We start from the raw sequence: 14,474 nt of genomic DNA, 5'->3' as shown, positions 1-14,474 counted from the left end.
CATATTAGTAGAAATAAATACTCTTAACATTTTTAAAGAATAGACAATACTAGGCTGGAAAAGACCAGAAGCCAAATGTATACTGGTGGCGGTGTGGAACTAATACAGTGGTACCTTGAGTTACAAATGCCTCAGGTTACAAACGCTACAAACTCCGCTAACCTGGAAGAGTTACTTCGAGTTGAGAACTTTGCCCCAGGATGAGAATGGAAATCGTGTGCCAGCGGCACAGTGGCAGCAAGAGGTCCCATTAGCGAAAGCATGCTTCTAGTTAAGAACAGTTTCAGGTTAAGAACGGACCTCTGAAACGAATTAAGTTCGTAACTAGAGGTACCACTGTATGTGACTTCCTAATCAAATTCTCATGTAACCTTTAGAGCAAGAGATAAGGAACAAATCCACACTACCATTAGACTTGAAGGAGTTAGCATGAAGGGGCACACAACATTGTTTATGTGTGGTTTTCCAAAGCATAATCAGGTATTACAGAAGATTAACGAGTTCCACAAGTATAGTCTGATTATATGTTCAAAAAGGTCTGAAGGAAAGTGTGAGCAGCACAACTTTCACAGTTAATTGTAAACTGGTGTGGGTATTAATGTGTGCATAGTAATTGAATTTTTGAGACATGCCAGAAACAGGAAGCTCTCAAGAGAGACTGAAAGTGACCAATAAAATTGAATGCTAAACTCATAATAAAAATGAAACTAGATAAGAATCAATGAGATAAAACTCAAAATGATAATTCAGGCTGAATACAACAGGTTATTTGAATAATTAATCTACAGGGATCATGCTCGTCACAGATCTACAAAGAGATTAATTTATAGTAAAGTCTGTGAAGACAATTTTCACTGAATAATCTTATCTTCAGGGTGCTCCTTTAAAAGTATTCCACAATACGTGAGTTAGGATGTTAGGATCTTATCTATACTTACATGGAAAAGATCATAAGATTAATGAAATCAAATAGCTGGAAATGGGAAAGCTACTTCAAGGTTCCAATAACAGTCACAAGCAGCAGTTTCTTCCTTGGCAACAACACTGAGATCTGCTCCAGACTTTGTTAAATCATTAAGTGAGCAGTTCTAAAGTACTAATTTCTCTGCATTTTGAACAGTTTGCAAACTAACAATAGAAGCAAGAGTGAAATCTAAGCAGTTAACCAGAACGTAAGAAGCTGGTATGTTCCCTGCATTTCCCCAAAGAACTAAATTTATGGTAGGAACAATGTTGCTAAAATAGATGAAAAGTTCAGAAGAGACATTGAGCACTAGGGGAAAACGTTTTTTCTTGCTTTATCAGTTATGCAATTCTAATTCTGGAATCTATTCCGAAGTGTCCAGATGCCAGCCAGCCAGCCAGAGGTCAGAACTAGGCTGAGATTAAAATAGGGGTAATTTTTGGGAAACCACTGCAAAAGGAGACAAAGTATATATTTGTTGAGGAAGCACTGTTCTGAATTCTCTTTCTGCCTTCAGTCACTTCATCACATTCCTGACTGGCCAACATGACAAGTCCAGGAATCACTGTCCTTGCTTTAAATCAGCTAGTTTTCCACTCAATGGCAACAAGCAGGGCTCACCTTTTAACACTTTTAGGGATGGCTGAATGTGAGTTTTCCCTTCTGTAACTGATGCTGTGGTCTTTTAACTTTTCTGTTTTATTCTTTATTTTAAATATAATTATATGCTTATTTTTATTGTACCTTTGATTTTTTTGTGAACAGTAGGTAATAAATATTTATAAGAAATGAACAGCATATAGTCAAATCTGGTTATGAAGCACTGTGAAATCATACACATGACTGATCAGGATCAGCCTGGGAAGGAGAAAAGCCAAAGCAATGGCTGATTTTGAGGAAGCAACAACCTGGACCTCACATAATGCCACCCCAAGGTGAACAAGGAGCATGCTAGTGCCCAGTTAAAAAAAATCAGTCACTTCACTTCTCTCCTCCTTCTCCTGCGCTACCCAAACCTAAACCACAGTTTGGCTGAGTGTTACGTCCAAACTCAGGCTTCCCGTTTGTCTTAGTCCAAACAAGCCACAAACTTTAATCAAAGTTTGGTTCTTATATCATTTGGGGGGGGGGGCTGGGGGAAAGAGACAAGAAACTTGGGTTCAAACATAACATTAAACTTGGCTTAGCATTACGTGTGAATGAGGCCACTGACAGAGAAAGAGCTCTTCCTTTCTCTCTCGAAAAAAAGTGAACACTAAATAACTAAGATGTTTCAGGAACTATTTCAGTCCTTTCCCTACCAGGGTTTTTATTTAATCTAGATGGGTAAATTTTCTTTCCCAGGTTGCAATCTCTTCTCTTCTGGTTTTTCAGGGACTGGTGATGAACACTTGATTTAGGAAAGTCTTTAGTTCGGAATAATGCCACACATCCGAAGCAATATGTAATTGTAATCTGGCTCTCTTTTTTGTTTTCTTTTAACTAGAATGCATTGCTTTATTGTATCTAAATTCTTGTTGCACTCAACTATAGAAACATTGTCAAACATTTCCATGAGTTATAGATGGCCAGAATTAACACCAATGCCACTACCACTGACGAAACCTACCTAAAAACAAAAATCTAATAAAAATAAAAGTGTTTATTTTGTCTGCTTTGAGAATACAGTATATGAGAGTGTATGAAATGATAATGTTACGAAGTACTATTAGTTTAAAAAAAAAGTATTATTCAATACTAAGGGAACTCCACCAGCAGTAGAAAACAAAACTATCTACAGTAAAACATTCTTTTGAAGGTTTCACATATCTCTGATAGAGAGGCAAGATATAAAGTTGCTGCAACACATAAGAACTTAGTTGTGTTAACTGTTTTTGTGTGCAGGGGAAGTACTGTGTATATACAAGCATTAACACACAACATTCTTATTCTTTCTCAACTTATTTTTCAGGAGTCACTTGTATATCGCTGTTTAATCTCAAAAGTGATAATGCATGCATGGGTTGATTAACCCATAAATAATATACGAAACTTTATTCAGAATAGCATTTTTAAAAGTTCAGGCAATTCCCAATTTAATCAATTGGTCTGTTCAGGGAAGAGCTCTAGTTAGATTTACAGCTTCTTTTTATCGAAAGAGCTCAGGGCAAGTAGCAATTATATTGAGATGTGGTTCCCTGACACTGAAGGGCTAACAGTCTAAGTTTACTGGTTCCCAGATGATGAAAGCAACATTGGTTGCAAATAGGAAATCTTAAAGCAGATAATACCCTTCTAATTTATGTTCCGACTAAATAAATATTATTTATTTATAAAGCACATTGTAAGTGGTACTTCTGAAGTGGATTTTTTCTATTTTACTGAAGGATAACTAAGGCTGAATGATAATAATTTATCAAATGCCATTGAGTAATCCATGGTTAAGATGGATTTCTTGCTCTAGAATTTCCCCCATTCAGACTGGACCATGCGGACCACTAATATAATGAAACACAGAGCATTACCATTAGATAAAACTAATGGCCCTACAACATGGTCTCAAGGCAAATGAGACCACTACCTTGCTGAAGCTAAGCAGGACTTGGTGTGGTCGGTGCCTAGATGGGCTACTACTTTTGAACAACATATACACACCACCTTGGGTTCCATGATGGAAGCAAGACAATAAATAAATATTTAACAAACAAACATCATCAAATGCTTAGCTGGTAATCTACTCATTTTCAAGTTATATAGCCTTTTAATGCTATTTGATTTAGAAAACTGTTTTTTTCCACAGTGGTACCTACTATCAGAGGTACACCGTGGGGGGGGGGGTGCTGTGGCCCCAGGTGCAATTTTGAGAAGGGGGAGAAACAGGCATCCCCACAGCAGGCTCCTTCATCTGAGCTTGGCTCTGTGCCAAAGGAGCTGCGCTTTGGCTGTGGTGCTTGTGCCTGGCGCAGCTCCGCCCCTGAGTCAGGCCTGACCCAGGAGAGGAGAGCAGGCACACCTCATGTCCGGTGGCAGCAGCTCTGCCGCTAGGTCACTTCTGGCCCAGCGGCGGAGAACATCCTACCTCGGCCGTGGTGAGGCACGTCCAGCGCAGCAGCACTGCCTCCCCCTGACCCGGAGGCGGAGAGCAGGGGGAGAGTGGGTGGCAAAGCTGCTGTCTGCTTTCCTCGGCCGTGGCCTGGCTGCAGAAGCTCCGCTGCGGGGTCAGGCCTGACTCGGCGGCAGAGAGTAGGAGGAGAGTGGGCAGCAGCCTCCCCGCCCCTCTCCTAACCCTGTAGCGGAACCCTGCTCCTCCTGGCGACTCATTAGATGACCTTGTTGAGGACTGGAATAACCGGCTCTTGGCAGCCATTGATGAGATCGCACCTAAGCGCCCTCTGCAACCCCGTCGAAACCAGGCCCCTTGGTTTACTGAGGAGCTCTGGAAAATGAAGCGGGATCTCAGACGGCTAGAGCGAGTATGGCGACGGACTCGTGACAGAGCCTCAAGAACATCTTATAGGACGCTTATGAAAGCCTATGAGATGGCTATGAAAGCTGCTAAGAAATCTTACTTTGCAGCTTCCATTGCATCCGCTAGCTCTCGCCCGGCACAACTTTTTAGAATAATTAGGTCAATAACGTCCTTAGGAGGACAACCAAATTTAAGCACAAATTCGAGCCACAGCTGTGAGGCATTCGCGAGCTTTTTTGCGGAGAAAGTCCTGTTGCTCTGCCGTGACCTCCCTGCCAATTTAGATACAGTGACTGAACTGGAGGCCCCTCGACTGACTTCAGGTCTAGTGTTGGACCATTTCGATCAGATACTCCCTACTGATGTGGATAGATTCCTCCAAGTTAGTAGGCCCACCACCTGCCTCCTTGATCCGTGCCCGTCTTGGCTGATTAGGGAGCGTCCAGATGTTGCGCGGACCCCCCTGGTTGAAATTATCAATTTGTCCCTTGACACGGGGACATTCCCAGGGGAACTGAAGGAAGCAGTGGCCCAGTTTCAAATCTTCCATACCTGGGTAAGGTAATTGAGAGAGCGGTTGCTGAACAGCTTGGTAGGTTTCTGGAGGAAACATCGGCATTAGATCCATTTCAATCCGGTTTCCGTCCTGGTTTTGGGAGACGGCTCTGGTTGCCCTAACAGATGATCTCCGTAGACAACTGGATCGAGGCGGGTCAGGACTGCTGATCCTTTTAGATTTGTCAGCAGCCTTTGACATGGTCGATCACGATCTTCTGGACCACCGCCTCGCAGACGTGGGGATACAGGGCATAGCCCGTAACTGGTTGTGCTCTTTTATCTCTGGTCGGGGACAGAGGGTGGCACTAGGGAGGGAAATGTCGTCGCGCCACTCTTTGGTGTGTGGAGTGCTGCAGGGCGCAATTCTCTCCCTGATGCTTTTTAACATCTTTATGCGCCCCCTTGCCCAGACTATCCGGAGCTTTGGGCTGGGCTGTCACCAATATGCTGATGACAGTCAGCTCTATCTGCTAATGGATGGCCACACCGACTCGGCCCCGAACACACTGACCAGATGCTTGGAAGCTGTGGCTGGATGGTTTCGTGGGAGCCGACTGAAACTAAATCCTTCGAAGACAGAGGTCCTATGGCTAGGTCGGGATGGCATGGGGATGAGGGACCAACTCCCTTCTCTTGCGGGGGCCCAATTAGTGCCATTGCCTTCCGTTAAGAGTTTGGGTGTAATCCTTGACGCCTCCCTTTCCATGGAGGCGCAAGTTACAGCAACAGCCAAGGCGACATTTTTCCACCTTCGCCGCATCAAGCAGTTGGTCCCTTACCTTTCCCGCCCCGACCTGGCCACAGTGATCCACAGTCATCTCCAGGCTTGACTACTGTAATTCGCTCTACGCGGGGCTGCCCTTGAAGCTGTCCCAGAAACTCCAGCGGGTACAGAATGCTGCAGCGAGGCTCCTCACGGGGTCTCTGCCATGGGAGCATATTCACCCAGTGCTTTTCAAGCTACACTGGCTCCCGGTGGAGTACAGGGTCAGATTTAAGGTGCTGCTTTTGACCTTTAAAGCCCTTCACGGCCTAGGACCTTCGTACCTACGGGACCACCTCTCCTGGTATGCCCCACGGAGAGCCTCAAGGTCCATAAATAACAACACCCTAGTGGTCCCAGGCCCTAAGGAAGTTAGATTAGCTTCAACCAGAGCCAGGGCCTTTTCAACTCTGGCTCCGGCCTGGTGGAATGCTCTGCCTCATGAGACCAGGGCCCTGCAGGACCTGATTTCTTTCCGCAGGGCCTGTAAGACAGAGTTGTTCCGCCTGGCCTTTGGCTTGGAGCCAATTTGATTCCCTCCCTCCCTCTCTTTCTTTTTTCTTTTCCTTCTCCTCCTGCAATGAGGCTTGTTTTTATTATTGCTTGTAAGCCGCTCTGAGCCCGGCCTTGGCTGGGGAGGGCGGGGTATAAATAAAAAATTATTATTATTATTATTATTATTATTATTATTATTATTATTATTATTATTACTATTACTGTGGCACGCGGAGGGCGCCCTCCATGCCCCACCCCTCTCTGGGGCGTGCCACGCACACTCGCTTCAGGCAGCTCCGCCGCTGCTTATTATGTGAAACTAAGACACTGGACAGTGAAAATTAAACACATAACTAAGGTTGGAAGCCACTGCCTTACACAACACAGTAGTATTTACCGTATTTTTCGCCCTATAGGACGCACTTTTTCCCCTCCAAAAATGAAGGGGAAATGTGTGTGCGTCCTATGGGGCGAATGCAGGCTTTCGCTGAAGCCTGGAGAGCCCCAGCGCCAGCCCCACAAGGTCGGGGGACAGAGGGAGGCGGAACGCCGCCATCCCGCTGTCTCCCAAAGTGGTTTGGAGGCTGACCGCGGGGAGACCCCGCCGCCAGCCCCGCAAGCTCCGGGGACAGCTGGGAGGCGCAGCATGTCTTCCCGCTGTCCCCGGACCTGGTCTGAAGGCGGGCAGCGGGGAGAAGAGCGCTTCTCCCCGCTACCGGCCCCACAAGTGCCTGGGGGGGAATAAATTTTTCCCCCCTTTATTTCCCCCCAAAAAAAACTTGGTGCGTCCTATGGGTCGGTACGTCCTATGGGGCAAAAAATACGGTACTTCCACGTAAACATGCCTAGTTGTAAGACAATGAAACAATAATACAGACATAGAGATAAATAGTTGGAGAAGCAAATAAATGCTATACTACTTACCCTCATTGAGGTCTCTCCTCCATGTGGCTGCTGCAGCCTGAAGACCTGAGCCACCATATGTTCTGTGGAAGGGTGCAAGAGGATGCGACGGGATGCCAGTCCTACCATGACATACCTGCCCATTGGGGACAGGCTCACAGAAATAGCATTGGGACCTAGAGATAAACACAAATACATATTTGCTTTCTTCACTTACAGACCTGCGTGATGATTTCTACCTTCCTTCATGTCAATTTCTGCAACTGGGGCTATAAGAAATTCACTCTATGAATCCTTGTAAAAACAACCATGCAAGATCACCAGTTAATAATCTGCAAGAAGATTATTTTTTATTGCAGAATCATTAAAGACAAAAGAAGTAGAAAACAGAAAGGCAAAAAATACAGGGAGGGGAGGAAAACCCAGCAGCTCACATTAACAAAACATTTAAACATAAATACATCCACCTTAGTTTATACGTGAAGATCAATATATGCTGTCCAAATATGTATCCAAGCAAAGTCAGTGTTTATAGAAAGTACACTAAAATGTGACAAGAGTATTAAGGTCATCAAAACATTGCATTAGAGGTGGCAGATATTTATCCTTCCAGACTCATAATATAAGTATCCTAGTGATTATTAGGGCATATAAGATCCATTCTTGCCATCCTGTTGTTGATCCCCCTACTAGAGGAATATAATTTAGAATTACATAAAAACCTACAAATTTCAAGGATTTTGCCAATACAAAATTGGAGGTGACTACAACTTCAGAACCCGCCACCCTCAATTTCCTCCTACAGGATTACAACATGTGTCTCAGCATTGCATTTCCAGCATCTATCTGAATTAGACAATGCCTTTTTGCAGAATCAATCTCAATTTTAAATCTAAAAAAACATTTTATATAGACTCTAAAGCAATTTCCCATTGTTTAGGTAGAGCATATTGCAGTTCACAGAAAGCCAGGGCTTGCGGTTTCTTGCTCCAAACTTCAGGAAAGGTCTGGAGAAACAGAAGTGATTCAGCAGTGTGTACTCATGCTCAAGGTAGGTCATGGTTTATGGTTTGCTGTGATGTATGAAATCTACTGTTTTATCAGTTTGATCTCTGGAACATGACATTTTCATTTCGAAGTGTATCCAAGTATTAAAACCCCGATTCCCCACCTCCCCGCCCCAAACTACTTGACCCGTCAATGAGCTCTTACCAAATCGCTTTGTGTACAGCATCTCGCCCAAGTTATGTGGTGCTAGGGAATATACTGCCAGTATTCCCTCATCAGGAAAGCCCCGTTGACTACTAGGAATGAAGGCTGCCAGGAGCTGCCCGTCTGCAGAAATATCACAACTGGCATCATTGTATATCTTGCAGTTCTGAACAAGCACATTCACAGAGGCTGAAAAAGAAAAAAGAAGGATCAAGAATTTCAGCTGGAAATAAGGGAGAATAGAAAATACACCCATAAAAAACACTGCATTTTATACAAAAAGCTGTGGAACTTGGGCTTTCCCAAAGCTGTTCAGAGGCATTACTTGTCTTGCTCGGTTACAATATCTCTCAAGAAGAAGATGGCAAACATGAGGATTGGAGATCCATGCACTCTTAGAACCAAGCATGAATGAAGAACTTTGGTCCCTGAGAAATAGCTGTTCACAAAGCTGAAAATTAAAATCATTAGATCTGACAATAATAAAAAAAGCATTTCTTGCCTCGTTACTCTCCTTATATTATTGCATAATATCAACTGCAGTCGTTGCTATGACAATGCAATGAAGGGCAGAATGATGACAAATTGGCACATTTAAGAATTTGTGGACATCTGCGACCAATGCAGGAGAACCCAAGAAATTCTTTTGGAAGTATTGGAATTACATACATAGGCAGTAAATGAACATACTAATATAATTATGTGAGAAAGCCCATTTTGGTGCCACCACATACAGGTTCGTCATGTCTGTTAAGTTAAACACACTCATTTCTTTCTCCTTCAACATCCAAACTCCAGCCAACTGCTGCCACTTTTACCTATTGATGTCTGGGAACTTCTCCAAGTTCAGGTTCAGAGAATAACATTAGGGATTTGAATAACCTACCTGAAATGAGAATTACAACCCTCTCAAGTCTTCTGCACCCCATGGCCATCTCCACCAGTGCTCACCCTTCAGAAAATCTACTCTTCCCTTCTCTTGCAAGTGATAGGGAAGAGAGAGAAAAAGTGGTGAACACACAGGGGGATTTCTGCCATTCCCACCACTACCACTCCTCACTGTTACCCTTATGTGCTGATTGAGACATAAAGCCCAGGGGATTGTGGGAGCTATGTTCTGAGGACTGCTACAATTCTACCATTAGAGATTGGGTCCAATCTTACGGCAGGGTAGATACTGCACTGCTTCTTTCCCTCACATGTAATTGGGACCTGAAAGGAAGTGGGAATTTCTTCCAAATATGCCACACACACACACACACACACACACACACACAACATCAGTCAGCCACCAGAGGACTAATCTTGTTATAGGATAGGGTCGTTATAGGATAGGGCCACAGATAGCAAACAGAAAGCCAAGCTTGTTATCACCATTTACAATGCTTATATTTCATATCCTATAGATTGAACTTGGCTCAGCCTAGGTCTTGCCTTGCCTTCTTTCTTCCAGGGTGGATTTGATCTCACCTCACAACCACTACGTTGCCACTCCCTCCCTACGGTTTCTAATCCACAAGAGGAAAACATTGCATACGATTTATTTATTTATTTTGCCAGCTCATCGTGTTGCTGAAGCAGCAGAAAAGGTTGCAGCTGGAAGAATTTCTCCTTCTCTTCATCTTTTAAAAGATACCTGCTGCTTCTGCATGACAGACTTGGAAACCATATACAGTGTTATCTTGGGTTAAGTACTTAATTCGTTCCAGAGGTCCGTTCTTAACCTGAAACTGTTATTAACCTGAAGCACCACTTTAGCTAATGGGGCATCCTGCTGCCACTGGAGCACGATTTCTGTTCTCATCCTGAAGCAAAGTTCTTAACTCGAGGTACTATTTCTGGGTTAGCAGAGTCTGTAACCTGAAGCGTATGTAACCTGAAGCGTATGTAACCCAAGGTACCACTGTATCCAACTGGGCTATTTGCCCCACAGCCCTCTGTCTTCCAGAGATTTCTTGCACACCCAATTCTTCCCTGCCCTTCTTCTTCTAAAATGCAACTGTTGGTCCCCAGTGCAACTTTTTTATTTGGCCTTTTCTTCAGCAACGTGACTCTACTATTCACTGTTTCCTGCTTTTTCGTCCCACTGTCTAAATCAGTCTTGCTTTGTTTAATGTACAGTGGTGCCTCGCAAGACGAAATTAATCCGTTCCACGAGCCTCTTCGTCTAGCAGTTTTTTCGTCTTGCGAAGCAACCCTATTAGCGGATTAGCGCTGTTAGTGGTTTAGCGGCTATTAGCGATTTAGCGGCTATTAAAGGCTTAGCGGATTAGCGGCTAAAAGGCTATTAGCGGCTTAGCGGCTTAGAAAAGGGGGGGAGCGGAAAAAAATCGAAACACTTGCAAGACGTTTTCGTCTTGCAAAGCAAGCCCATAGGGAAAATTGTCTTGCGAAGCAGCTCAAAAACGGAAAACCCTTTCGTCTAGCGGGTTTTTCGTCTTGCGGGGCACCACTGTACACTGGTTCTCAGTTTCTCCTGTTTTTAGGCCCTATTTTGAGGTTTTTCTCTACCTCCCTATATTTACCCTTCCTCTTATACAGTCCTTGGCTTTGCTACCTTTTTATTTCCTCAACCTCCTCCTACCTCATTCACTCAGCCCACTTTGGCCATCCACCCTTTTTGCCCCATAGTTTCTTCTTCCTTCTAGAACCTCTTGCTCCTCAGTCTGCCTACTTTATCCACACAACTTCTCCTATTGTACAATCAACATTAGGGTTTTGAGTCAGCCAAACCAGCTTTGTAATTTCCCTCAAACTCTATTTTGCCTAGTTTGTTTTCCTAACATTCAACGCCACTGTTGCTGATGCCCCCGCCCTCACATTAAAATATATAGACTAACATGTTTCTAGCAAGATGCTTTCAGAAGTGAAGAATCTGCGCTAATGAAACATTCGCTAACGTGATCATTTAGAGGAGGAAGAATTGTCTACATCAGGGAAATTGTTGCAACTCGACTGCCTTTCATCTCTGGTTTTCTTTTACATTGTTAATGATGCCAAGATCAAAGATCAGTTGGGACACCAAGGAACACTTAAGTATACAATGGAGGGAGATCCAGAACTATCAGCGAGAGACATACTCCGATTCTTGTGAAAACACGACTATTAGTGGCAACCACAATACTCTGATGATTCTCAACAACTGGCTTTTCTTATGGGCTGTTTATTTTTACACATCTCAATTCCTGTTTAACATTTCATTTCTAATTGGGTTATTTTCAATCTGTTGTGTGGTGAATTAGCAGGAGACACATTTATCAAATAACCACTATTGACTCTCAATTAAACCTTGACTTATGTTAACATGAGAGACAGGATTTCTAGCTACTAGTTGAATGATGGCCTCAAAGTAGCATTAGCTACATGTGCACCACTTAAACTTAATATGGTGCACATGCAACCAATCATGTGTAACACTGACCACCTAATATCTGAGAAGGCATGGAATGTGGTAGAAATCACATCAATGCAGGCAAAGGACTGCACTATGTTTACTGGTATTGGAGTCAAAATCCAAATTCTGAAATTGCCAATTCCCCTCCCCCATCCTGAAAGACTTAAGAGAATTTAAAAGGCTTTCATTTAAACTGTTCCATGGAAGACAAGATCACATATTCAACTCCTCTGACTAAGAATCCCATGTTAAAGGGAAAGGACACATACTATTCACTCTAGTATTAGGAAAATAAGCACATGATGGGATGACATTTTATGATATGGCTGCTAAATAGAGACTTAAAATTTCTGATTATTTAATTAACCATACAAGTTTCTCTTCTCTTCTCAAAAGGGGTCTGTTTTATTCATACCAAAATCCATTCTCACTCTGTTCAAGCCTATATCTAACTTTCCTGAATTCAGAAAGCATGAATCTAGCAGTCATGATTAGCTGTGAGTCACATTAGCTTTTTAAAGTCTACTACTTGAGTCTTCTGACAGCTGCTCCTATTACAAAGCTGCTGTGACATATGCTAATTTTTTAGCAAGATTACTGCCGCCAAATTGTAAGTGTCCATGAAGGTGAACCTCTGTGCTGCCATTGCGTACCTGCTACTTTTAGTGGAACTCACTACCGTATTTTTCGCTCTATTGAACGCACCGGACCACAGGACGCACCTAGTTTTTAGAGGGGGAAATCAAGGAAAAAAATATTATTCCCCCCCCCCAGCCCCAAAGAGCAACGGACAGGCTGCACGCTTCTTCTTTAGCCTTGAGCAGCATCTTTAGCCGGGGCTGGACTAGATGACTCCTGGGGTTCCCTTCCAACCCTGCAATTCTGTGACCTTGGAAGTTGTTGGGGGTCTCCACCACTGGAGGCTTTTAAGCAGCGGTTGGGGGACCATCTGCCTGGCGTTCTTTAGCTGTGATCCCTACATTGTGAGGGGGCTGGGCTAGATGACCCTCGGGTGGCCCTCCCAACTCTATACAGTCCTACACTTCTGCGGCAGGAGATCCACAGCCACTTCACACAATGCCCACTCCCAATTTTCATTGGAGAGACATGTGGCTTCACTGTCTAGGTAGGTACCCTCCTACCTGCCACTCTTCCCTCACTCCACTTAAGCCGAGGGAATTCCTGCCCAGAGAAGCTCCCAGGTGAGGCAAGGGTTAAGATCTACCTCTGGTAAATGGCTTTGTATCCTCCCTCTTTCCCTTTTCTCTTCTTCTTCTATGCTAGTTCCTTCTCTTGTGTTTTGTTTAATCTGTTTTTATTGTATACTAAAATAAAAGCTGCAAAGTTTCCTTTTTTATAATATTCCCTCCCCCTCCAAACTAAAACATTAATCTAGATAAAAACACTGATCCAGAGGAAAATAAGGGGGTGGAGAAAGGACGAAAAAAGAAAAAGAGGTAGAGACAGAGAGATTTTTAAAAAGTTGGCTTCTTTAGCCTTGTGCAGCCTCCCGCGGCTGGAGAGGCGCACACGGCTAAAGAGGAAGCCCGGGCAGCAAGCGGGATGGATCGCGCTCGCTGCCCGGGCTTCCTCTTTAGCCTTGCGCAGCCTCCCACGACTGGAGAGATTGCACAAGGCTTTTCTAGAGGAGGGAGAAGGGACTGACTGGCCGCGTCAGTCCCTTCTCCCTCCTGGGGAAAAGCCCGCAAGAGCCGCGCGAAGCTTGTGTGTGGCTCATGGGAGCTTTTCCTGCTTGCCTCCCCCCCTCCCTGCATTCGCTCCATAGGACGCACAGACTTTTCCCCTTAGTTTTTAAGACGGAAAAACTGTGTCCTATGGTGCGAAAAATACGGTATTTTACTTTATCTGTTTCATAAAATCTAAATACCACTTGATTGTAAAACAACAACAACCCTCAATTATGAAATAAAACACATTTTGCATACTTGTTAGAGGCCGCACCTTTTCTGGTTTGTCTCCTGGAAACAACTGTTTTATAATAAGATTTTCTAGAGGTACTGTTGGGAACTGATTTCTGAAGTTCTTGCCTACTGACACATCAAGCAGACACCTCCACTGTACTCTTTTCAAAGCCTGCTAAAAACATTTTTGCTTAGGCAAGCAAATCCAGACATGTAGAATGTTGACATGTGTTTTAATCAGGTTTTCAGTATATCACTGATTTGTAATTTTAAAAAATGTTTTTAATACTCATTCTTTTATTGATAATTTTATTGTTTTATTATTTTTACCAGCAGGGAACAGGATTTAATCTCCACACACCAACCGATGAGCAGAAATTAAAGTCCTTCTTCTTTAAATTGGAGGGAGGGAGGTGGCATTGGAGTTCACACCACTGCTGCCACCTGCTTAAAGGAGCAGCAACGTAAAACACCATTTGAAACAGGAATTCCCTTCCTATAAGGCAGAGTGGTGATGGGAGGCTGCTTCAAAGGCTGCTTTATTGTTTTAAAACAATTATCTCACTTCCATTGCAAGCATGCAGTTAAAACATTCTCCCCTTTAAAGGAGGGGAGAGGATGTTTCAAAAGGTGCTTTGCTAAGCCATGGAGGGAATTTTGACAAGATCAGACCCATGGAGCCAAAAAAGTTCCCCACCTGTCATCTAGTAACCAGATTACGGTTAAACCTCTACACCCAGCTCAGCACTCCATTGGGGATGCAAATCACCCCATCCTCAGCCATCAAATGGATCATTTCATGAGCAGGAAGGAAG

At 43.7% G+C, this 14,474-nt stretch overlaps 1 protein-coding gene across 3 annotated transcripts in view; it reads right to left on the bottom strand.

Moving 5' to 3' along the window:
* Positions 1 to 14,474, bottom strand: part of AMBRA1 (autophagy and beclin 1 regulator 1) — a 154,025-nt gene that overhangs the window by 40,296 nt on the left and 99,255 nt on the right. For all 3 annotated transcript variants that reach the window (XM_081163623.1, XM_081163625.1, XM_081163624.1), the window contains 2 exons: positions 8,344 to 8,532; positions 7,153 to 7,307 (listed from right to left, as the gene is read on the bottom strand). In XM_081163623.1, the coding sequence (XP_081019749.1) occupies positions 7,153 to 7,307; positions 8,344 to 8,532 (344 nt within the window). The remainder of the gene's footprint in view (positions 1 to 7,152; positions 7,308 to 8,343; positions 8,533 to 14,474) is intronic.

This window comes from Podarcis bocagei (genome assembly GCF_964188305.1).
Source record: "Podarcis bocagei genome assembly, chromosome: 1".
NCBI classification, from domain to species: Eukaryota; Metazoa; Chordata; class Lepidosauria; order Squamata; family Lacertidae; genus Podarcis; species Podarcis bocagei.
The sequence above is the reverse complement of the archived record's forward strand: the minus strand, read 5'-3'. Positions and strand labels throughout refer to the sequence as shown.